We start from the raw sequence: 25,713 nt of genomic DNA on the forward strand, positions 1-25,713 counted from the left end.
AGTGTCGGCCCCAGCAGGCATCAGTGACGTGGTGCCTGCTGGGGAAGTCTGCCTGGTAGTGAGCACACTACCAGGCAGACAAAAAGGCATTTTTAATATGTAAAAAAAAAAAATTAAAGGTAGGGAGGGGGTTAGGGATCTACCCTTGGGAGCTACCCTTTAAGGACCAGGGGTTTTCCATTTTTGCACTTTCATTTTTTCCTCCTTACCATTTAAAAATCATAACTCTTTCAATTTTGAACCTAAAAATCCATATGATGGCTTATTTTTTGCGCCACCAATTCGACTTTGTAATGACATCAGTCATATTACCCCAAAATCTACGACAAAACGGAAAAAAAAATTGTTGTGCGACAAAATTGAAGAAAAAGCACCATTTTGTAACTTTTGGGGGGTTCTGTTTCTATGAAGTAAATTGTTCGGTAAAAATGACACCTTATCTTTATTCTGTAGGTCCATACAATTAAAATGATACCCTACTTATATAGGTTTGATTTTGACGTACTTCTGGAAAAAATCATAACTACATGCAGGAAAATGTATACATTTACAATTGTCATCTTCTGACCCCTATAACTTAAATTTTTTTTCGTGTACGGGGAGGTATGAGGGCTAATTTTTTTGTATTGATCAAACTTTTTGATAGCTTTTTATTCATTTTTTCATAATATAAAAAGTGACCAAAAATAACGCTATTTTGGACTTTTGAATTTTTTGCACGTACGCCATTGACCGTGCGGTTTCATTAGCGATATATTTTTATAATTCGGAAGTTTCTGCACGCGATGATACCATATATGTTTATTTTTATTTACACTGTTACACTGTTTTAAATGGGAAAAGGGGGGTGATTCAAACTTTTATTAGAGAAGGGGTTAAATGATCTTTATTAACTTTTTATTTCCACATTTCTTTTTGCAATGTTATAGCCCCTATAGGGGGCTATAACACTGCACACACTGATCTTTTACATTGATCATTAGTTTCTCATAGGAAACCATTGATCGCTGATTCTGCCGCTTGACTGCTCATGCCTGGATCTCAGGTACTGAGTAGTCATTCGGCGATCGGACAACAGGAGGCAGGTAAGGGGACCCTCCTGCTGTCCTACAGCTGTTCAGGATGCCGCGATTTGCGGCGGGCCCGAACAGCCCCCTGAGCTAGCCGGGGGTAGTTTAGTTTCACTTTAGATGCGGCGATCCACTTTAAATGCTGCGTCTAAAGGGTTAATAGGGCGTGCTATTAGCCACGGGTCCCGGCCGTTGTTAGAGGCCGGGCCCGACACTCTATGAAGGTGTGGCCCCGCGTTATAGAAAGGGAAAGGACCCAGGACGTACAGGTACACCCTTGGTCTTTAACCTCTTAAGGACCAAGCCCATTTTAACCTTAAAGGGGTAGTCCAGTGGTGAAAAACTTATCCCCTATCCTAAGGATAGGGGATAAGTTTGAGATCGCGGGGGGTCCGACCGCTGGGGCCCCCTGCGATCTCTCTGTACGGGCCCCGGCTCTCCGCCGAGATAGCGGGTGTCGACCCCCGCACGAGGCGGCGGCCGACACGCCCCCTCAATACATCTCTATGGCAGAGCCGGAGATTGCCGAAGGCAGCGCTTCGGCTCTGCCATAGAGTTGTATTGAGGGGGCGTGTCGGCCGCCGCCTCGTGCGGAGGTCGACACGCCCCCTTCCCGCGGGCTGTCGGGGCTCCGTACAGGAGATCGCAGGGGGCCCCAGCGGTCGGACCCCCCCGCGATCTGCAACTTATCCCCTATCCTTAGGATAGGGGATAAGTTGCTCACCACTGAATCACCACTGGACTACTCCTTTAAGGACTAGGCCAATTTTATTTTTGCATTTTTGTTTTTTCCTCCTTGTATTCTAAAAATCGTAACTCTTTTATATTTTCATCCACAGACTAGTATGAGGGCTTGTTTTTTCCGCGACCAGTTATCCTGCGTAATGACATCACTCATTTTACCATAAAATGTATGGGACAACCAAAAAAATACTATTTGTGTGGGGAAATGAAAAAGAAAACCGCAATTTAGCAAATTTTGGAAGGTTTCGTTTTCGTACAATTTACGGTAAAAATTACATGTATTCTTTATTCTGTGGGTCAATACGATTAAAATGATACCCATGATTATATACTTTTGTATTATTGTTGCTAACTTTTTAACCAAATTAGTATGTTTAAAATCCTTCTATTTTGATGACCTATAACTTTTTCATTTTTCCGTATAAGTGGCGGTATGAGGGCTCATTTTTTGCGCCATGATCTGTACTTTTTATTGATAGCACATTTGTGTATATAAAATTTTTATTATTTTTTTTATTTTTTTGAATAAAATGTGACAAAAAAAGCAGCAATTTTGCACTTTTTTTTAAATGTTCATGCCGTTCACCGTACGGGATCAATAACATTATATTTTAATAGTTCGGACATTTATGCACGCAGCGATACAAAATATGTGTATAAATCTTTTTTTTTTTTTACACTTTATGGGGGTAAATGGGAAAAAAGGACATTTTACATGTTTATTGGGGGAGGGGATTTTTCACATTTTTTTTTACTTTTTTTACTTTCATTTTTACACTTTAAAAGTCCCCATAGGGGACTATCTATAGCAGTCATTTGATTGCTAATACTGTTCAGTGCTATGCATAGGGCATAGCACTGATCAGTGTTAAAGGTGATCTTCTGACATCCAGTAAAGACGGGGTCACGTGTTCCGTCGATGAGTGACTTCCTCAGGGGTGTTGTGCTGGAGTATTCCCCACATCATATACATATATATATATATATATATATATATATACATATATACTAATTTGGATAATACCTGGCAGGTGAGCTCACTACACGCCTCCCGGTACCATACAGCGTGCAATCATAGTGTTACTTCCGGTCCGGATGACTTCTGGTATGCAGAACAGATAATGCGAGATGTGGGATCAAAAGGTCCCACTCGCGTGTTCCCTGTGTCAAAATATCGTAAGATATTGCCGTAATGAGCTCATGCGCGCACTGATAATGAAGCAACCAGCAATAACCAATCAGTAAGGTGCGCACATATGCGCAGGCGCCAAATGTAGAATATGCATCATGTATGGGAATGACGTCCCGCTCATGTGATCCATGCATAACATGGAACCCAGATGGCCAGTAGTCACGGACGCGCAAGCGTATCCACATTAAGGATGTATATTATCAGTCAAGCGCCACCGCGCAAACGCCACAGCATCATAGCAGTGAACAGAGATCCCTCCGGTATCACTATCCATGTTACTGCGCATGTGTAAGTAATCACAGCATTTCATTCATACACTCTCATATCACAATGCGCATTGTTCTGCAAACCATTCTATAAACATTCATCTCGAACAAAAGATGTTAAAGGAGTACTCCGACAGGCACTTTTCTTATTTTATCCCGTCCGGGCTGCAAAATAAAAGAAAACAAACTTTCTCTTACCTGCCAACGAGCCTCCGGAGCTCCGGTACAGGTGTTCGGTCCCCGGGCTGTAATCTTCTTACTTCCTGTTAGCCCGACACGTCACACGGAGCTTCAGCCTATCACCGGCCGCAGCGATGTCCCGCCTCGGCTGGTGATAGGCTGAAGCTCCGTGTGACGTGCCGGGCTAACAGGAAGTAAGAAGAATACAGCCCGGGGACCGAACACCTGTACCGGAGTTTCCCGGAGCTCCGGGGGCTCGTTGGCAGGTAAGAGAAAGTTTGTTTTCTTTTATTTTGCAGCCCGGACGGGATAAAATGAAAAAAGTGCGCGCAGGACTACTCCTTTAAATGGCCGCAAAAATAGAGAAAAGAGGAAAGAAAGAATAATAATATGAGTTAGTGTGTACATTGCAGGGGACTTCACCTCAGTCTATATCAAGACAATCTAGGCTATATTACCAAAACAAAATAAATTGGTCTGTAAATTAAAATAGAAAAAGGACAGAAAAAAAATGAAAAAAAAAATTATAAAAATTATGAAAAATAAAACATATTTCAATAAAAAAATATAAATATGAAAATAATAGATAAATAAATATAATAATGATCAAAGAAATATTAAATAAAAAATAAATAAAAATAAATAAATATAAATAAAAAAAACTAAAAATTACTTTGCTATAGTTATTGTCTCCTTGTATTGTCTCCATGCTCTGGACACTACGCTGACAGACACAGCACATCTTCTTGCCACAGCCCGCATTGATGTGCCATCCTGGATGAGCTGCACTACCTGAGTCACTTGTGTGGGTTGTAGACTCCGTCTCATGCTACCACTAGAGTGAAAGCACCACCGGCATTCAAAGGTGACCAAAACATCAGCCAGGAAGCATAGGAACTGAGAAGTGGTCTGTGATCACCACCTGCAGAACCACTCCTTTATTGGGGGTGTCTTACTAATTGCCTATAATTTCCACCTGTTGTCTGTTCCATTTGCACAACAGCATGTGAAATTGATTGTCAATCAGTGTTACTTCCTGAGTGGACAATGTGATTTCACAGAAGTGTGATTGACTTGGAGTTACATTGTGTTGTTTAAGTGTTCCCTTTATTTTTTTTGAGCAGTAAATATTGTCACCAACTGAGAGACTGACATATGTATCAAGTAAAGAGGCAGTTCTAGGGAGTGAACTTTGTTCTCCCAGAACGCATTGCAATGTATGTTGAAATTCCCCAGGGGCTAATTTTTTGTTGTTGAAAATTGCACAATAAAGAACAGGACAGTTCTTGGTGCCCTAAACAGAAGTTTTAGAATGCACCTGCACTCTTAGTCCCTAAACGTCAATATGATGCGTTCTGGATACACAAACGCTATACATATGTTATATGGATATGTCTCTCTACATGGAAACATAGATATAGACCAATAGCAGGACTATTTCTGCGAGAAAAGTGCAGTTCCCTCTCCAGTGTCCATTGTCCTTTAGTGCAGGGGAAGAACTCAACTAATCCAAATTCCTATGGCAATATCAGCCGCTCCGACATAGATTGTAGTGTTGAGCGGCATAGGCCATATTCGAATTCGCGAATATTCGCGAATATATCCGCGAATATTCGCATATTCGTTATATTCTCGTTTTATTTTCGCATATGCGAAAATACGCGTGTGCGAAAATTAACATATGTGAAAATACGCATATGCGAAAATAGCATATGCTAATTTTCGTATATGCGAATTTTTGCACGCCAGTCTCACACAGTAGTATTACAGCCTTCTTTACACCACACAAGCTGGAAGCAGAGAGAGATGATCACTGTGATGTGTACTGTGAAAAAAAAAAAAAAACGAATATTCGTAATTACGAATATATAGCGCTATATTTGCGAAATTCGCGAATTCGCGAATATGCGATATTCGCGAATAATATTCGAATTGCGAATATTCGCGAGCAACACTAATAGATTGGCAATACAAAGAATTGAAAGGCAAATCATTATGCAAAGTGTTCTTTTATGACAATGTTTTGTTTTAATCCGTATATGACTCCTTCCTCAGTGGATCCTAGATGTCACCCATTCTGTCTACTTCTTTACTCTCTGGTATTTGTCAGTAATATCTATCCCTGGGAAATATATTCTCTTACACATATTGAGGACAGGTAATAAACCATTTCATTGCCTGTTCATAAGTGATAGATCTTCTAAAAAAGAACTGTCAGTTATACGCAGTATCCTGATGCTTCCATTCTGGGTTAACCTGCATATAGTTACTAGATTCCTAACAACTTTATAAAGCACACTATATACAATGTACACAGTGGACCTTATGGATAAGAGCTAGTGGCGCTAGAACCCTGTTTATGTGAATGAAAGGAATATTTCTCAAGCACATGGCTCTCTAGAGGGCAGTCACTTCCCCGCATGGAAGCAGCTTTATGGAATTAAGTGTTACTAATAGGCACTCAACCAGGGGTGGGATTCCAGTTTTTAACAGGTTCCCTATGTATAGTACAGGATGCCCACAGTGTAGTACACAACAGAACGTTATTTCTTCTAATGATGAACCATACAATATTCCAAACACACAATTTATTAATGTAAAGTCTAAATAAATATTTGTGTAGGTAACAGTAATATCCTGAATATTTCCCAAACTTGTGTAGCCCATCAAGCCTAGAATTAAAAAACTGGTTTGCCACTCTATGAATATAATTATATATGCATGAAAACTACCTACCCACACACCTACGTGCACACATTCATAGGCGTGCACAGCCCATTCAGTTTGATTGTAGGATGCACAGCATGCCACGGCAGATCTTCCAGCCTTTTATCACACCCCCTATAGTCAAAAGTTTAGTGTATAAATTGAATATATGATCCAAGCATATTGCAGAACTGAAGATGTTCACTGTTCAATAAAGAATCAGAACCAAAGATTAGTGCTTATGTGCAGTACCAGAACCAAGCCCAGTATAAATACCAGAACCAAGCTCATTGCATTTAATGTACAAACCAAGCAAATTAAAAAGTGACAATACTAGAACAATGTTTATTACATATATACTGTAACAGAATCAAGCTTAGTACATAAATAACCCACCACAGCCAAGCTCAGTACAGAAGTAAACATATTGCATAAATACAGCGCCAAAACAAAGCTTAGTACAGAAGTATGGCACGAAATCAAGGTCCAGTATATACCGTTTATACAGTACCATAAGCAAATCCAATCCAACAAAAATTCCCAATTCAAATTCAGTACATAAATACAAGCATAGTACAGTACCAGTATTGAGCTTAGTAATTACAGTACCAGAACCAAGCTTAGTACATAGATATTGTGCCAAAACCAAGTTCAATATTAAAAGCAATGTAGACATAATCAAAACTCCATGCAATGAATGCAGTACTTATGCAATGCATTAAAAGGCAACAGAAACAGTTACATTCAGTGACTGACAAGTGACATCTTCTCTAACTGTAGATGTTTGCTTTCCTCTTCTTGTCCATCTGCCCCAAGCTGCCATGACAACTTCTCCCAATGAGGAGTAAGCACTGGAGATATTGCTGCCCAGGTGTTTGCGGTTCCTTAAAGGGATACTATTAGATATCTATTATGGCAAAAAGACACATGATATATTCAATAATGCTGTCTGTGCTTCCAAAACTTCTGCAAGCAAGAGTCAAAGAGGCTGTCCTGAGCCTCCTAAGTGCCACAGCCTGGCAAGCCTCCTCTCTCTTCTATTCCTGTCCCTCCTGCATTTGAAGCTGAGTCAAAGAGGGACAGGGAGGGGAAGAGCAAGGTGGTGTGTCAGCCACTGGCACTTCAGATACTTGGGACTGCCTCTTTGACACTTGGCTGTGAATGCATTGTGCCTATTTATACATTTTGGACGCACCACCAGCACTCTAAAAGTACCCTGTCTTATTGCCATATCAGCAATCTAACATTGTCGACAGATTGCCTTTAATTTTACAGCATATCCCGGCCTTTTATACTAATACAATGTTCTCATAGTGTTACATACTATACCCCTAAGATTATTCTGCCATAAACTGTACCCCCAGCATATAATGGCACCATACACTGTAGACATAGAATAAAATTGTAGAGGGGTAGTAGTGAAGTCCTCTTTAAAATGATGGGAGAAGATAATGGGTATACAGAAGACGTAATTTGCTTTCACACCAGTGGCTTAACCACTTGATGGTTACAAATTACCAGAATAAACTTGCAGAATAAACTTGCTAGTTGCAGATCTCAGAACCCTTGAACACTGCAGAATGTGTCTAGACATGTCTTGCAAGGTAGTATCAGGCACTTCATACAGATGGGTCCATCACCTTTGTGGGTCTAGACCACTACCTTTCAAAAAATTTACTCCCAACCAATGTGCACACTGGCAAACTATCTGTGTAAAAACAGGAAAGACAGCAGAGCACCACGTGGTTACACAGTCTTAGTCTATGTCTTTGTTAGTAAGAGTGCCATCTCATAAAAGACCGCCCACCATTATCTTGCTATGACTATAATACAGTACAGCCCTTGTCAAAAAATATGGCAAAGTGCTTGGAGACCTTACTGAACTGTGACACTTTGCTAAAAGTAAAAAAAAAAAAAAAAAAAAAAAAAAGCATGACCCCAACAAGAATGTCAGTTGACAAGGTAGACAGCAAACACTTAGTATGGCAAAAGATGTTGGTTGTTCCCAATCAGCTGTGTGTGGTGTGAAATTTGCCACAAGTATAAACAAAAATAGGAAGGTTCTAAAAGCAAAACATAAAACAGACAACAAAGTGTCAGGATAGAATACTCTAAACAATGACAGGCATTTATCAAGCGTTTTAGTTAATTTTTTTTTGCTAAAAATGTCGTAAAAATTGTCGCACCTGCGACTACGTGATTTTTCGTGTAACATTTTGACTGGAAATCGAGAAAAGCAAGTTTTCCAAAATTTAACTACGAAGTAATAATTTTAAAATGGACTACGGGTAGTCTGGTATTTATTAACTGCGACAGTCGCAACTGCGCAAAAAAAAAGTTGCAACAAGGTTAAAAATTGACTAAATTTACTCCAGCTCAAACATGGAGCAGAAAAAGCTACTACCAAAGTAAAAAAGGAAAAATTGCTTACGTGAAAGAAAATTATCAACAGGCTGAAACCAGTTGATAAATAAGTCACACATAAGCAAAAAAAAAAGTAAGGAAAAAATTACTAAAAAAAGGAATACATAAGCAAACATTGATAAATGTCCCTCATTGTGTTTTGAAAATAGAAATGCACTATAAAGCACATGGGTGAAAGCATGTAGTGACAGAAATGTAAGAAATCAGCTAAATAAAAAGATTTACATGTAGAAAAGCAAAATGAAAACCAGCACTAAAGACAAGAATCTAAGAGTGTGAAGAATGGGATGAAAGTGATATTTAGCAATGATTCACCATTTGGAATTGACTAATATGATGGGGAACCGTTAGTTTGGGACCTTTTTAATCAAACATATAATGTTGACTGCTCAAAAAATAAAAAAATAAAAAAAAAATACCCCCCCCCCCTTATTTATAGTATCGTGTTGTAGGTCAGGAAAAGAGCCAGGGGGAGATGGTAACCATTACCTCAGCTGTCAGGGTACAGGTCTACATACTATGGGGGAGATTTATCAAGACCTGTCTATAGCAAAAGTTGCTGAGTTGCCCATAGCAACTGTTACGCCGAGCGCTCCGGGTCCCCGTTCCTCCCCGGAGCGCTCGCCTCATCCTCATTGTTGCAGCGCCCCGGTCAGATCCACTGACCGGGTGCGCTGCGGTCCCGCCTCCAGCCGGGATGCGATTCGCGATGCGGGTGGCGCCCGCTCGCGATGCGCACCCCGGTCCCCGTACCTGACTCGCTCTCCGTCGGTCCTGTCCCGGCGCGCGCGGCCCCGCTCCCTAGGACGCGCGCGCGCCGGGTCTCTGCGATTTAAAGGGCCAGTGCACCAATGATGGTGCCTGGCCCAATCTTCCCAATTAGCTTAATTAGTTTCCACCTGTGCACTCCCTACTTATACCTCACTTCCCATGCACTCCCTTGCCGGATCTTGTTGCCCTTGTGCCTAGTGAAAGCGTTCCCTTGTTTGTTCCTAGCCCGTGTTCCAGACCTCCTGCCGTTGCCCCTGACTACGATCCTTGCTGCCTGCCCCGACCTTCTGCTACGTCCGACCTTGCTTCTGTCTACTCCCTTGTACCACGCCTATCTTCAGCAGTCAGAGAGGTTGAGCCGTTGCTAGTGGATACGACCTGGTCACTACCGCCGCAGCAAGACCATCCCGCTTTGCGGCGGGCTCTGGTGAAAACCAGTAGTGACTTAGAACCGATCCACTAGCACGGTCCTCGCCAATCCCTCTCTGGCACAGAGGATCCACCTCCTACCAGCCAGGATCGTGACAGTAGATCCGGCCATGGATTCCGCTGAGGTGCCGCTGTCAAGTCTTGCCGACATTTTCACGATGATCACCCAACAAAATCACCAGCTGGCATACTTGTCCTCCGTGAAACAGCAACTGAAGTCACAGTTACAGCAGCTGCTGTCACTGACACAGCAGCTGCAACTGCAACAACCATCTCCTCCGCCGTCTCCTGCAACTCCTCCGCAGCGTCCGGCCATGGATTCCGCTGAGGTGCCGCTGTCAAGTCTTGCCGACATTTCCACGATGATCACCCAACAAAATCACCAGCTGGCATACTTGTCCACCGTGACACAGCAACTGAAGTCACAGTTACAGCAGCTGCTGTCACTGTCACAGCAGCTGCAACTGCAACAACCATCTCCTCCGCCGGCTCCTGCAACTCCTCCGCAGCAACCGGCCGCTCCTAACCCCTGCTTGTCCCTGCCGGACAAATTTGATGAGGACTCTAGACTCTGCCGTGGTCTCCTTTCTGGAAAGGCCTTGTCTGGGGCCACACCACTCTGGGACCGCAATGATCCTGCCACAGCCACAGTCCAGTCCTTCTTCGCTGAGGTCCGTGGTATCTTCGAGGAGCCTGCCCGAGCTTCTTCTGCCGAGACTGCCCTGCTGAACCTGGCCCAGGGTGTTTCTTCCGTTGGCGAGTACGCCATTCAGTTCCGTGCTCTTGCTTCCGAGTTGTCCTGGAATAGTGAGGCTCTCTGCGCGACCTTTAAAAAAGGCCTATCCAGCAACATTAAAGATGTTCTGGCCGCACGAGAGACTCCTGCTAACCTACATGAACTCATTCATCTTGCCACTCGCATTGACATGCGTTTTTCCGGATGGCGTCTGGAGCTCCGCCTGGATATGGACTTTGTTCGCACGAGGCGTTTTTTCTCCCCGGCTCCTCTCTCCTCTGGTCCTCTGCAATCCGTTCCTGTGCCTCCCGCCGTGGAGGCTATGCAAGTTGACCGGTCTCGCTTGACACCTCAAGAGAGGACACGACGCCGCATGGAGAATCTTTGCCTGTACTATGCCGGTACCGAACACTTCCTGAAGGATTGTCCTATCCGTCCTCCCCGCCTGGAAAGACGTACGCTGACTCCGCACAAAGGTGACACAGTTCTTGATGTCAACTCTGCTTCTCCACGCCTTACTGTGCCTGTGCGGATATCTGCCTCTACCTTCTCTACTATGGCCTTCTTGGATTCCGGATCTGCAGGAAATTTTTTTTTGGCCTCTCTTATCAACAGGTTCAACGTCCCTGTGACCAGTCTCGCCAGACCCCTCTACATCAATTGTGTTTACAATGAAAGATTGGACTGTCTCGTGCGTTACCGCACGGAACCCCTCCTAATGTGCATCGGACCTCATCACGGAAAAATTGAGTTTCTTTTCCTCAGGTTCTTTGGCCCCAAGAAGAGGGGGAGACCCAAGGGGGGGGGGGTACTGTTACGCCGAGCGCTCCGGGTCCCCGTTCCTCCCCGGAGCGCTCGCCTCATCCTCGTTGTTGCAGCGCCCCGGTCAGATCCACTGACCGGGTGCGCTGCGGTCCCGCCTCCAGCCGGGATGCGATTCGCGATGCGGGTGGCGCCCGCTCGCGATGCGCACCCCGGTCCCCGTACCTGACTCGCTCTCCGTCGGTCCTGTCCCGGCGCGCGCGGCCCCGCTCCCTAGGACGCGCGCGCGCCGGGTCTCTGCGATTTAAAGGGCCAGTGCACCAATGATGGTGCCTGGCCCAATCTTCCCAATTAGCTTAATTAGTTTCCACCTGTGCACTCCCTACTTATACCTCACTTCCCATGCACTCCCTTGCCGGATCTTGTTGCCCTTGTGCCTAGTGAAAGCGTTCCCTTGTTTGTTCCTAGCCCGTGTTCCAGACCTCCTGCCGTTGCCCCTGACTACGATCCTTGCTGCCTGCCCCGACCTTCTGCTACGTCCGACCTTGCTTCTGTCTACTCCCTTGTACCACGCCTATCTTCAGCAGTCAGAGAGGTTGAGCCGTTGCTAGTGGATACGACCTGGTCACTACCGCCGCAGCAAGACCATCCCGCTTTGCGGCGGGCTCTGGTGAAAACCAGTAGTGACTTAGAACCGATCCACTAGCACGGTCCTCGCCAATCCCTCTCTGGCACAGAGGATCCACCTCCTACCAGCCAGGATCGTGACAGCAACCAATCAGATTGCTCCCCCTGTGTATAGGTGTACATATAGAGGCTTGTCAGTCACTGTGTAGGACCGCCCACTTGACTACTTAGCCCAGAAAGGACAGAGATTTAGATACCTTTTCTCACAAAACTATATATGAATTGGCTTAGCTCCTCCTGCTCGATAACATGATGGCTACAGATTGGACTGAATTTTTATTTATTTTACGTTTTCCCTTTAAAGGGGTTATCCACCATAAGGTGATTTTAGTACTTACCTGCCAGACAGTATTAGCTATACTTAGGAAAGATCTGTGCTTGTGTTGGGGCTAAATGGTTGTGTCGTGAGTCCACTATAATGCTGCTGATTTCATTTTGTGAAATGGCTATTTCCTGTTGAAGTTGCCTCGCTCTAACCAGAATTCCTTTGTTTGGAAGTGTGAGGCCACTTTTCTCCCTCCCACACATCAGCCACCCATGCTGTTCTGTAATCAATAGACCAGTGTTTTCTAACCATGGTGCCTCCAGCTGTTGCAAAACTACAATTCTCCCTCCAACCCAGCGGTTGCTCCACCCATTGAAGCAGACTGGCTCTGGTCACCTAACTAGTGATGTAATGTCTCGGGCCACACTGCAACCTGACACTCATTTTGTATGCTGTTAAAAATAAACATCTGTACTAAAATCACATAAGAATTGTAGGATCACCATGAAACACAGACACATACACTATGGGGGAGATTTCTCATTGCTTTTAGAGCATATTTTGGCGCAGTTCAGGCGCAAGCAGCATATTTAGCGACTTTTATGCGTCTTTTCATATAGACAGTTTCACTCTTTTTGCCTACCCGTAGAACTTTTTCTTTTTTGACCATGTAGTGGTCACATATTTATCCTCTGCGACTTTTGTCAAAAGTCGCTATTTTGTACGCAAAGGTACTTTTTAGGCGCAAAGCTACACCACCTACCAGTAGGCGGGAGAATCACTTCTACCTTACGCAATTCAACCTTTAACCTCTTGTGGACAATAGCGCCCCACTCCCCTTCTGTGACACATGCTCAGGAGCTGAGCGCGGGTCATAGCTGGGTGGTCCTGGAAGCTATCTGCCACCAGGACTCATCTCTAATGCCAGACATCAACGATCACGATGATGCCCGGGTTTAACCCCTTAGACACCGCAATCAAATTTGATTGTAGCGTCTAAAATGCAAGTAAAAATGTCCCGGTATTTCTGTGAAAGTAAGTAAAAACACCTAACCTGCCAAATTCAGGACCTGGGAAAGTGTCTACTTCCCTCTCTCACAAGCATCTAGAAAAAGTGTATGTGGTAGAGCTTATCCCACCACAGCAGAGCTGCGCAAAATTCATCATCCTGCTGCACCACCCAAATAAACATGGGAAAATGGCTCTACCGTAGACATTCTTTGATTAATCTGGGCCTATATCCTGGACTACACTAACTTTACAGCCCCTGTAGTATAGTCAAATAAAAAAAAAAATCCTGGAATACCCCTTTAAGAGGAGCATGCCAGCTCCCGGTATTTATGACTACTCTCTGGCTGGCACTATTCATTGGGGTACTCAGACCGGCCCTGTCCTGGTGACACTCCAGCTGTCATGTTATGGTTGTCATGTGAGGTGCCAATATATATGACTCGGGTGTGTGTATAAAAAAAATCATCATCTAGACCAGTGGTCCCCAAACTGTGGTCCTCGAGATGTTGCAAAACTACAACTCCCAGCATGCCTGGACAGCCGTTGGCTGTCCAGGCATGCTGGGAATTGTAGTTTTCCAACATCTGGAGGGCCACAGTTTGGGGACCACTGATCTAGACCAGCAGATGACTGCCTGGGCATGCTGGGAGTTGTAGTTTCACAACATCTGGAGGTACACAGTTTGGAGGCCACAGATCTAGATGCTTACTGGAAACATGATCCTCATTCAAGGCTCTGTCAGCGCTATTAAATGATCGGTAGGGGTGTCAGCACTGAGACCCTGACTAATCAAAACTCTTGTGGCATAACAAAAGTTTTATTAAAATTACAGGTACAATTTTTATTTTATTTTTTTCCTTTTTTGGGGGGAGGAGGAGTTGAATGTGTTAATTTGGCCATAGCTATCGGGAGTACAGAGGAAGCAAATGCACATATGCACTAAGGGGTCCCAAAAGCCGCTCTGCCACATGACATCCCGGAGTAATATATATGGTTGTGTCTTCAGGACCATGGCGGTGCTATAAGGCACTGTACACACTGTACACCTGTCTCCGTTCTCTTTTCCCTCTGTTCTCCCGGAGTAATATATATAGATGTGTCTCAGGACCATGGCGGTGCTATAAGGCACTGTACACCTGTCTCCGTTCTCTTTTCCCTCTGTTCTCCCGGAGTAATATATATGGTTGTGTCTTAGGACCATGGCGGTGCTATAAGGCACTGTACACACTGTACACCTGTCTCCGTTCTCTTTTCCCTCTGTTCTCCCGGAGTAATATATACGGTTGTGTCTTAGGACCATGGCGGTGCTATAAGGCACTGTACACACTGTACACCTGTCTCCGTTCTCTCTTCCCTCTGTTCTCCCGGAGTAATATATATGGTTGTGTCTCAGGACCATGGCGGTTCTATAAGGCACTGTACACACTGTACACCTGTCTCCGTTCTCTTTTCCCTCTGTTCTCCCGGAGTAATATATATGGTTGTGTCTTCAGGACCATGGCGGTTCTATAAGGCACTGTACACACTGTACACCTGTCTCCGTTCTCTCTTCCCTCTGTTCTCCCGGAGTAATATATATGGTTGTGTCTTCAGGACCATGGCGGTGCTATAAGGCACTGTACACACTGTACACCTGTCTCCGTTCTCTTTTCCCTCTGTTCTCCCGGAGTAATATATATGGTTGTGTCTTAGGACCATGGCGGTGCTATAAGGCACTGTACACACTGTACACCTGTCTCCGTTCTCTTTTCCCTCAGTTCTCCCGGAGTAATATATATGGTTGTGTCTTCAGGACCATGGCGGTGCTATAAGGCACTGTACACACTGTACACCTGTCTCCGTTCTCTTTTCCCTCTGTTCTCCCGGAGTAATATATATGGTTGTGTCTTCAGGACCATGGCGGTGCTATAAGGCACTGTACACACTGTACACCTGTCTCCGTTCTCTTTTCCCTCTGTTCTCCCGGAGTAATATATATAGATGTGTCTCAGGACCATGGCGGTGCTATAAGGCACTGTACACACTGTACACCTGTCTCCGTTCTCTTTTCCCTCTGTTCTCCCGGAGTAATATATATGGTTGTGTCTTAGGACCATGGCGGTGCTATAAGGCACTGTACACACTGTACACCTGTCTCCGTTCTCTTTTCCCTCTGTTCTCCAGGAGTAATATATATGGTTGTGTCTTAGGACCATGGCGGTGCTATAAGGCACTGTACACACTGTACACCTGTCTCCGTTCTCTTTTCCCTCTGTTCTCCCGGAGTAATATATATGGTTGTGTCTTAGGACCATGGCGGTGCTATAAGGCACTGTACACACTGTACACCTGTCTCCGTTCTCTTTTCCCTCAGTTCTCACCGCTGTCACCAGCCAGCCACGTGTAAGGCGGGTGCGCTCCCTGGTGGGCGTGTCCTGTTGTCGGCATCCCCGCCGCTCATTGGTTAGGCCGGGGGAGGTGGGCGGTGCCCGCTGTCAGATTTTGGGGCGTGTTTGGAGCGGGTCACATGGACTCTCATATGGCGGCTGCGGGCGGGGGATGCGGCAGAGCGGAGCTGGCATCTGAGAGCGGTGGAGTGTACGGGGGGCTCCGGGGTACTGCACGGTGACCATGTATTATGTGATCGCGGCCATGAAAGGTGAGACACTGCACCGGGCATTGCTAGTAGGCGGCGGGGCACGGGGGGAGGAGGGTGTGCGGGGGCAGCAGGGTACACTGACACTCTGCTAAAAGTAAGGCTGGGCACAAGCTGGCACCGGGTGTGAGACATAAAGCGGCCTGGCATCGGCGAGCCACAGGAGCAAGGAAAGCTGGATCTCTGGGGAGGGATTGTCTCCATTGCAAGGTGACAGACTGGCACTGAGGCGGGCACTGCCAGTGTTGAGGTGGCATGTGGAAGTGTAGGGGTGATAGCCCAGGGCAGGGATCGACGTCATGGCAGAGGGAAAGGGACGGCTTATCTACACTGTAAGCTATTGTTCCGTGTTATCAGCCAGCTAAGACTGTGTGTTCTTCAATGAGATCACTGGCAGGGGGGTCGGGAAGTCTGTGCCCCCTGTGATCAGTACTTGTGGGTCCCATCTGCACATCTTTACTTTTATAGCATTTATTCTAATCTGTGTATGTTTTATATTAGTAAGGTAAGGGCTGTCACATAAGTCTAAGCCAGGGTTTCCCAACCAGGTCGCCTCCAGATGTTGCAAAACTACAACTCCCAGCATGCCTGGACAGCCTTTGGCTGTCCAGGCATTCTGGGAGTTGTAGTTTTGCAACATCTGGAGGCACCCTGGTTGGGAAACACTGGTCTAAGCATTGTGACAGTATCCAAGTTTTTAATGCCTCCAGCTGTTGAAAAACAAACAAAAAAACTACAACTTCCAGCATGCTGGGAGTTGTAGTTTTGCAACATCTGGAGGCACCCTGGTTTGGAAACACTGGTCTAAGCATTGTGACAGTATCCAAGTTTTTAATGCCTCCAGCTGTTGCCAAAAAAAAAAAATATATATACAACTTCCAGCATGCTGGGAGTTGTAGTTTTGCAACAGCTGAAGGCATCTTGATTGGGAGACGCTGCGGTATCCTCGGTGCGGGGGATAACTACTACCTTGCTGTTGTGGTGCAGATGCTCTTCTGTAGCTCGCTGACCCCAGATAAACTTGTTATCATCCATATATCCTGCAGCTGAACCCGCCATCTAACTGGTGGTGCCACCCCCATGCCCGACCAGTATAGATCACCTTAACCCCCGCACTCCTCTATCACAATTCTCATCAGTCGGCCCCCAGTAGGTCATGTCTTTTGCTGGTAGTATTGTGTGCCGGCCCTCGTAGCCACAGTTGGCATAGATAAACTATAACTGCTGATGGAGTGGAATTCAGTGTTCCCCCTGTTTGTTTCAGGCATAAGAAACTTGCAGCTCTGCTACATCCGCGCAGAAATTAAAAAGGGGGGGAGGAGGTGTAGGCCATGGGGCCTGTGATTGTGCGTCCGACTTTTGGAGATTTGTGGTATTGTCCCTGTGTATAGCCGGAGCTGCCATTAATCCTGCCACACTGTAGCATTACAGATTACATAATGACTTAATGAGTTTCTCTTGTGTGCGCTGACGTAGGGCTGCCCATTACGTCCGTGTTATCTCCTTTCACATCACTCGCCTGATACCCTGGTCTTGTCTTCTTGGTACAATACTTGGTAGACTAGATGAACAATTCAAAAATCCGCTTAAAGCTACAGGTACCCTAGATATGACGCTAAAGCAGTGTTTTCCCCAACAGTAAGCCTCCAGCTGTTGCGAAACTACAACTCCCAGCATGCCCGGACAGCCGTAGGCTGTCCGGGCATGCTGGGAGTTGTAGTTTCGCAACAGCTGGATGCACACTGGTTTGGAAACACTGCAGTAAAGTCGCTGGTACGCAACAAAAATGGCATCAAGTTGGCATGTGTGAGGGTACCCTAAGGCTGGCATCACACGGACAGGGTTTAATACAGGGGAGAAATGGATTCCTAATGGGAAAACTAAACGAAGGACTTCTATTTTTTTTCCTGCTGGATCCACTTCTGTCTTTGGTTAAAAAAATGCCCCTTAGACCGCATCAAACCCTGCATTCAGCCCAAGGGTACGTTCACGTGATGGATTTTTTTCACGCAGATCCTGACGGTGAAAGCCGCGTCCCATTGATTTCATTGCTAAGCTGCCTTGTAATACAGTCTGGCTGTTTTATTTTGTTTATATAATAATAATAATAATTAATAATAAACAGTGTCCCATTGATTTCATTGCTAAGCTGTCTCATAATACAGCCTGGCTGTTTTATTTTGTTTAAATAATAATAATAAAAAATAAATAAATAATAATTTAAAAAAAAGGAATGCGGAATCCAGGACAGGTAATCCCTCACCTGGATTACCAACTCAAAATTTCAAGGGTATGCCGTCCATTCTTTTCCAGATCTGCAAAAAAAGGTGAACATACCCTAAAAGTCTAAAGGGAGGAATTTACCAGATGATGTTGTGTAGGTAAACTTTATTTTTTATAATTTTTTTTTGTGCAGTGTCAATGTGTACATGCCCCAAATTTATGAAATGACATGGCCTATGATAAAAATGGTGCTAATACTAGTAATTTTTTTTTAAATTTATTTACATTTTAGGACACCGCTTTGTAAGGTCCCCATGCGACAAATAGTTTTAGGCTTTTTTTAACTCGTTGCGCCAATATGTGCGACTTGATAAATTCAGGACTACTGCATAAAAAAAAATAATAATAATAATAATAATTTTTGACTTACTTACGCAACCATGGGAAAATAGTCTACTTGAAAAAAGTAACTGCGATAAAGAAAATGACATATTTGGAACGAAAATATAGACTACGTACAATGATTATTAACCGTCAAGGCATTACAGTGGTCCCTCAAGTTACAATATTAATTGGTTCCAGGACGACCATTGTATGTTGAAACCATTGTATGTTGAGTCCATAACTCTATGAAAACCTGGGAATTGGTTCTGAAGCCCCAAAATGTCATCCGAAGAAAAAATGAGGATTAAAGAAAAATAAGTAGATAACTAATAGAGATAAAGCAAATCCTTACACATAAAAGTAATAAAGATCTGCTGGGAGCTGTAATCACTGTCTATGTCAGTGTTTCCCATCCAGGGTGCCTCCAGCTATTGCAAAACTACAACTCCCAGCATGCCCGGACAGCCGTTGGCTGGAGGCACCCTGGTAGGGAAAGACTGGTTTATGTAGGGGACAGGAGCTTCTTCAGGGTCCTATACAGTACACACATTGTGCCAAATGGAGCCACATTTACTTGGTGTCCAAAGGAGCAGCTAACCCTGGCACAGGTAAGGAGTAGTACAGAACTTATAGTTCCTCCCTGTACTGTAGGGGGCGCTACCAGACAGCCAGTCAGTGCATACACTTCAGTAATACAGGTGTTTTACCAATAAAATGCCCATTCTGATTGGTAAGTTCCTCCAGTTGTGACACGTCTCACCGATCCGGACTGTCCGTACATTGTATGTCGAGTCTGGCTTCAAGTTACAATGGTCCAGAAAGGACTATTGTATGTTGAGGCCATTGTAAGTTGAGGGATCACTGTATTTTATTCAATTTTAAGAAATAGAACGTTATATATTGTTCTAGAGAAGTGGGAACTGTGTCCTAAGTTTCCTGGATAACCTTGAGAAAGGTCATGAAAGCTCTTGGAACACATCCAATTACTTAATGTGCTATTGTATTTTTTTTTTTTTAATACACCACAGTATATATACAAATAATTATGTGTGTGTGTTTATGTATATTGTGTGTGTATTTTATATACAATGTATACCTTATATAACACAAAGCAGCGTACATCCTGTAATAAAAGTCTATGATTAGTGTAGGATAATAGCAAATATTAGCATATGAGAACAGGATTTGGGCAGGCCTCTGCACTATACTTAGGAGGTAATGTAGTTAGCGGTGTAATGCAGAACATTGCTCCTGCTCCCTTGTGTGGGCAGTGCTGGTAATGAGAATCCTATCTGTGAGAGTCCAGGCGCAGTAAATAAAGAAATAAAGTTTCCCTGTGTATTGACTCAGTATTGATGTGTACGAGGGGTTAGAACGTAGCGGTTGCTTGCTGTCCAACTATTGCGCTAAAAAAGTGTGAAGAAATGGAAACCCAGGCTTTTACTCCAGTAATAAATAATTGTCATTTCTTCCTTTTATGTTTTTGCCATTTCTTACTATGTAATATTTTTTTTTATAAATATTTTTTTTTATAAATATATATATATATATATATATATATATATATATATATATTAATATTCATAAAATAATAACAAATAAGCATTTTTAGCATTCTTTTCTGCTGTCCTATACCAGTGTTTTCCAACCAGTGTCCCTCCAGCTGTTGCAAAACTACAACTCCCAGCATGCCCGGACAGCCGTTGGCTGTCCGGGCATGCTGGGAGTTGTAGTTTTGCAACAGCTGGAGGCACACTGGAAAACACTGTTGTATAGGATATTATTTATGTTCTTTTCACCTCCGTTGAAGTAGTTCGTCGGCTGCTAGCGTCACACTATAATAATCTATATCAGTCGTCGTCAAACTGTGGACCTCCAGCTGTTGCAAAACTACCACGCTGTGTCTGGGCATGCTGGGAGTTGAGGTTTTGCAACAGCTGGAGGTGCACCATTTGGAGTCCACTAGTTGGTACTTCCTAGATTGCAAGCTCTTTGGCCAAGGTTTGCCTCAGTCCTTGTGCTATCTGATGTTCCTGATTGTCTTCCATTATCTTTAGTTTTCTATTTGATATATATCAATTTTTATTTTATTTTATTATGTATTCATTTGTATTACAGTTAGTCTATTTATGTGTTTATTGTATCATATTGAGATCCTTGTAGAAAAGTGACACACTATTTTGGCGCTCGCTGGGTCATAAGATGGAGTAAATGATGGCAGATGATTCCAGATGTAGGCTGAACAGCATTCTTTTATTGCAGTTAGAAAGGGTTGACAACGCGTTTCGAGGGGGTCTGCACCCCTCTTCCTCAGGTCAGAGAGCCATTGTATCATATTGAAGCATAGGTTTCAAGGTAAAGACTGTATATTGTTAGTCTGCTGTTAGCTGCCACTCATACAGATGTAGCAGAGCTGAGTATGTGATTTATTTGCACTGCATAGGAGTGCAGGTAAAAATCTTGCATCCTAAGATAACTTTCCCCCTTGAGATAAATGACCAATTCAGCTCTGCTACATCCCTTAAAAGCAGAAACTGGTAACCTTTATTTAAAAGTTCCAATAGCATTTCTGTCTAAAGTGCATTATTATACATTAGTCCAAATGATTGTGTCCTGGGCCATAAAACAGCCAATTTAGTGTCGGTATGACCTTTTTTTTTTTTTTTTTTTCTTCATGGTTTAGGTGGTTGTTTAGATTGTTGTTTTGGTTTCTTTTCTTCACGTACATAGCGCAGTCTACTGTTGCAGGGTTGAGGTATTGTCGTACAGTCATCATATTGTGGTTACTTGTCCAAACATATCTGTATGTAGATGATGTCTGGATTTTCAACATTTAGTATAGATAAAGGGCTATATGGGTCCCAGATGCTGCTGTAAAGATGCGACCAGTCAGATATATTTATGTATGCTATGACCATTTGCTTGTATCTCTGAACCCCTTTCATAGGAACCCTCCCCCCTCCCAAAATTTTAACTCTAGTAAATAGTGTATGTATAGTCATACATTCCATAGCTTAAAGGGGTACTCCGGTTGAGGCTGAGGTAAGAACCAAGGTTGTCCTATATGTGTTCGTCAGATGAAATAGAGCGGAGTTTGTCATTATCTCCATTTTTGCTTTACATAGAACTATAGGTAAATGTTTAGCACACTTAAAGGGGTAGTCCGGTGGAAAACTTTTTTTTTTTTTTAATGAATTGGTGCCAGAAAGTTAAACAGATTTGTAAATTACTTCTATTAAAAAAAAATCTTAATCCTTTCAGTACATTTTAGCAGCTGTTTGCTACAGAGGAAAATCTTTTTTGTGTTGTCCACAGTGCTCTCTGCTGACACCTGATGTCCGTATCTGGAACTGTCCAGGCAGGAGAAAATCCTCATAGCAAACCTATGCTGCTCTGGACAGCCCCTTACACGGCCAGAGGTGTCAGCAGAGAGCACTGTGGACAACACAAAAAAGAAACTCAAAAAGTAAAGATTTCCCCTTTAACAAACAGCTGCTAAAAAGTACTAAAAGGATTAAGATTTTTTTAACATAAGTAATTTACAAATCTGTTTAACTTTCTGGCACCAGTTTATAAAAAAAAAAAAAAGTTTTCCACTGGAGTACCCCTTTAAGTGTGCTAAACATTTACCTATAGTTTTATGTAAAGCAAAAATTGAGATAATTATGACAAACTCCGCTCTTCTACATATGACGAACGCCTATATGACAACCTTGGTTCTTACCTGTACTGACCCTTTGCTAACTCCGAGAAGTCCATATCTGCTATTCCTGACCCATTGAACGTTTAAACATGTGTGTATTGCCTTTGCGTCGTGTACACTTTTTTGGATAGAAGCCCCCGGCTTCATTTTATAACCGTATTCTGCATTGACGATACATTGTGAATTTATGGGCCTCAGCATAAGGAAGCTGGAGAATGTTCCGCAATGGGGTTATTGGAGGCTGCGTCGAGAATAGATATTCTGCCTTAAGCAAGAACCACTTGTTTCTCTTGTTCAACCTGTCTGTATGTAGAGAACTGGGCATACCTATATGTTCTATAGTCAGTTATTTAAAAAAAAAAAAAAAAAAAAAGGTATTAAAGCAGAAATTACACGGTAGCAGTCAGTGTTTCCCAATCAGGGTGCCTCCAGCTGTGGCCAAACTACAATTCCCAGCATGCCTGGACAGCCTCTGGCTTTCCGGGCATGCTGGGAATTGTAGTTTGGCCACAGCTGGAGGCACCCTGATTGGGAAACACTGTCATATGTTGTTTTCTGTTGAGGTTAGGAAACATTTGTGCTAACAATGAGCTTATAACAGTAAAAGTGATCCCCCAGACTGACCTTTTCTGTGGTTAAGTTATAAAAACAATTTAACACTGCGGCTCAATTTGGAGAACTATGTGACCTTGGTGGACCACTTAATATGTTCTGAATAGATTTAACACCTAGAGAGTGTAAGCCTGTGTCAAGATCCTCACCACAATGCTATTGACTTCTAGGAATCAGCCAGAGTGGCCTCAACCTTTGCTTTGTTTATAATGACAGAACAGACGCATGCTAGCGCCCTTAGTGGTGGTCATGATTGAGGGAGCTTACGTGTGTCCGAAATGCGTCGGTGATATACTGGCTTTTTAGAATGAATCTGTAAAGGTTTAAAGATTTATTCTGTCCAGGAGCTGGATTCTCTCTTAGGCTGTGTTCACACGGCCGTCTAGACCCATCCTGTTCTTCTCCCGTCAAAAAAAAAAAAAAAAATGGACTTTAAAAAAATTTCAAAAAAAATAAAATAAATAAAAAATAAAACTGGATGCAAACAGATGTTATCTGTTTGTATCCGTTTGGATCCATTACTGTTCAGTTACTGTTCTGAGCAAGCTCAGAAGTAAAAACGGATCAAAAAAATGGATGCAAACGGATGACATTAAAGGCTCATTTGTTTTCCATAGGCTTCAATGTTAAATTTACTGTATCCGGTTTTTCTTCCGTTTTTTTGACAGAAGAAAAAATACCGCAAGTGCTATTTTTCTGTCTTCAAAAAAACTGAAATGAGTGCAAACGGATGTAAATGGATTGTAAAAAAAAAATCCCATTGACATGAATTTTTTATCCGTTTACAGCCTGCAAGTACGGAACCGAAACGGGGATAAAAAAAACGGGGACATACGGCCGTGTGAACGCAATCTTATCTATTTATTTACTTTACCATTGTCATTCAAGTAGAATCACAAATGGAAATGTGTGGTTTAAAGGGGTACTCCACTAGTAATAAACTAATACCAGAAAGTTAAACAGATTTGTGAATGACTTCTGTTTAAAAATCGTAACCCTTCTGGTACTTATCAGCTGCTGTATACTACAGAGGAAGTTCTTTTCTTTTGAACTTTCTTTCTGTCTGACCACAAGAGCTCTCTGCTGACACCTATACAACACAAAGACATTGATCGTCAGTGCCGATTTATTGTTCTGTAGTCTGTTTCAGAACAAGACTGCGATAACTTTTCAGCTAAGTTGTAGTTGTTGCTATACTCATTATATATGGGGGAGATTTATCAAAACCTGTCCAGAGGAAAAGTTGCTGAGTTGCCCATAGCAACCAATCAGATCGCTTCTTTCATTTCTGGAAAGGACTCTGAGAAATGAAAGAAGGAATCTGATTGGTTGCTATGGGCAACTCGGCAACTTTTCCTCTGGACAGGTTTTAATAAATCTTCCTCATAGTCTCTTCTAATGTACTCCACCACCCTGTTCATTTCAGCGATGAAGTTTGAGGAGAAATCCTGTCAGGATACAGTAAACTGAAGCCATTGATCAGGGGAATCATACATTAAATCTTCTATATTTTGATCAGCAGCTATGTATCTTTCCATACATTTCTATGCTGTCTTAGGCTGGGTTCACACCATGTTTTGTTAAATACGGTTCCCGTATATGGCTGGGAGGAGGGGGCGGGGCTTAATCACGGCGCCCGCACTCAGCCGTATTCGGGAACCGTATTTAATGCAGGTCTATGAGCCGACCGGAGTGAACCGACGCCTCCGGTCGGCTTCATTTTCGGCCGTATGCGGTTTCCCGAGTGCAGGCAAAAACGTGGTCGACCGTGTTTTTGCCTACGGTCGGGAAACCGCATACGGCCGAAGACGAAGCCGACCGGAGGCTGCGGTTCACTCCGGTCGGCTCATAGACATGCATTAAGCCGTATATGCATGTATATGGGAACCGTATTTAACAAAACGTGGTGTGAACTCAGCCTTAGACTTCATTGGATAATGTATAGGTATGAGAGTATAAATATTTGAATTTCATGTGTCCACAAGCCAAATGTGTTTACCAGAATGGATGCAACATGGCGAGCACCGAAATAACCTATAACTTTAACTTGGAAAGTCAAATGTGGTTATTACTACGTTATGTAATAAGTGATACTACCTACTGTAATCTTATGATACTGATGCTGGTTAACGTGCGAGGATGTCATCCAGAACAAACCGCTGATATGATTTCTTAGATTAATTTAATAACATGAATAAATAAATAATTAATGACACAATATTTAGTATCTCCCCCTTTCTTTCCTTCCATAACATGAACATAAACCATTTATATAAAGGGAGGGGGTAGACTGTATATAATTACGAGTAGGTATATATGCGTTTTGGGTTTTTTCACTAGGATTTGTAACATCTCCAAACTTAATCTATCCTTTTATCTGATGAATCCACCTGTGCACATTATTAGATACCGTATATACTCGAGTATAAGCCGAGTTTTTCTGCACGATTTTTCATGCTCAAAACGCCCCCCTCGGCTTATACTCGAGTGAACTCTCCGCCTGTCAATCCCTTCATCAGTGGTCTTCAACCTGCGGACCTCCAGATGTTGGGAGATGTAGTTTTGAAACCTCTGGAGGTCCGCAGGTTGAAGACCACTGCGGCCTTCGTCCTCATCCAGACCCCCCCCCCTTTAGTTTTCTACTCACCTCCCCTCGGTGGGAAGGAAGGGTGAGCTGGTCTGGGCCATCTAGGCTGCAGGGACCGTCCGGTGGGTAGGGTTAGTCATTCCGGGCGGTACATTTTCACCGGGAGGCCCTCTTCTCCGCTCGCTCCGAGTCGGCCCCGGACTAGTGACGTTGCCGATGGCTGTCCGGGCATGCTGGGAGTTGTAGTTTTGCAACATCTGGAGGTCTGCAGGTTGAAGACCACTGAGGGGATTGACAGGCGGTGATTATGAAGGGGGGGAGGGTGA

General features: G+C 43.5%; 1 protein-coding gene across 3 annotated transcripts in view; it reads left to right on the forward strand.

Moving 5' to 3' along the window:
• Positions 1-25,713, forward strand: part of LOC130368678 (nuclear receptor ROR-alpha) — a 442,969-nt gene that overhangs the window by 361,189 nt on the left and 56,067 nt on the right. The window contains exon 1 of one of the 3 annotated variants that reach the window (XM_056572696.1): positions 15,745-15,881. The exons of the other annotated variants lie outside the window; for them this stretch is intronic. Coding sequence (XP_056428671.1) covers positions 15,854-15,881 — 28 coding nt within the window. The 5' untranslated portion in view covers positions 15,745-15,853. Of the gene's footprint in view, positions 1-15,744; positions 15,882-25,713 lie in introns of those variants that run through there. 3 annotated transcript variants of the gene reach the window in all.

The sequence above is a fragment of the Hyla sarda genome, chromosome 4, assembly GCF_029499605.1.
Source record: "Hyla sarda isolate aHylSar1 chromosome 4, aHylSar1.hap1, whole genome shotgun sequence".
NCBI lineage: Eukaryota > Metazoa > Chordata > Amphibia > Anura > Hylidae > Hyla > Hyla sarda.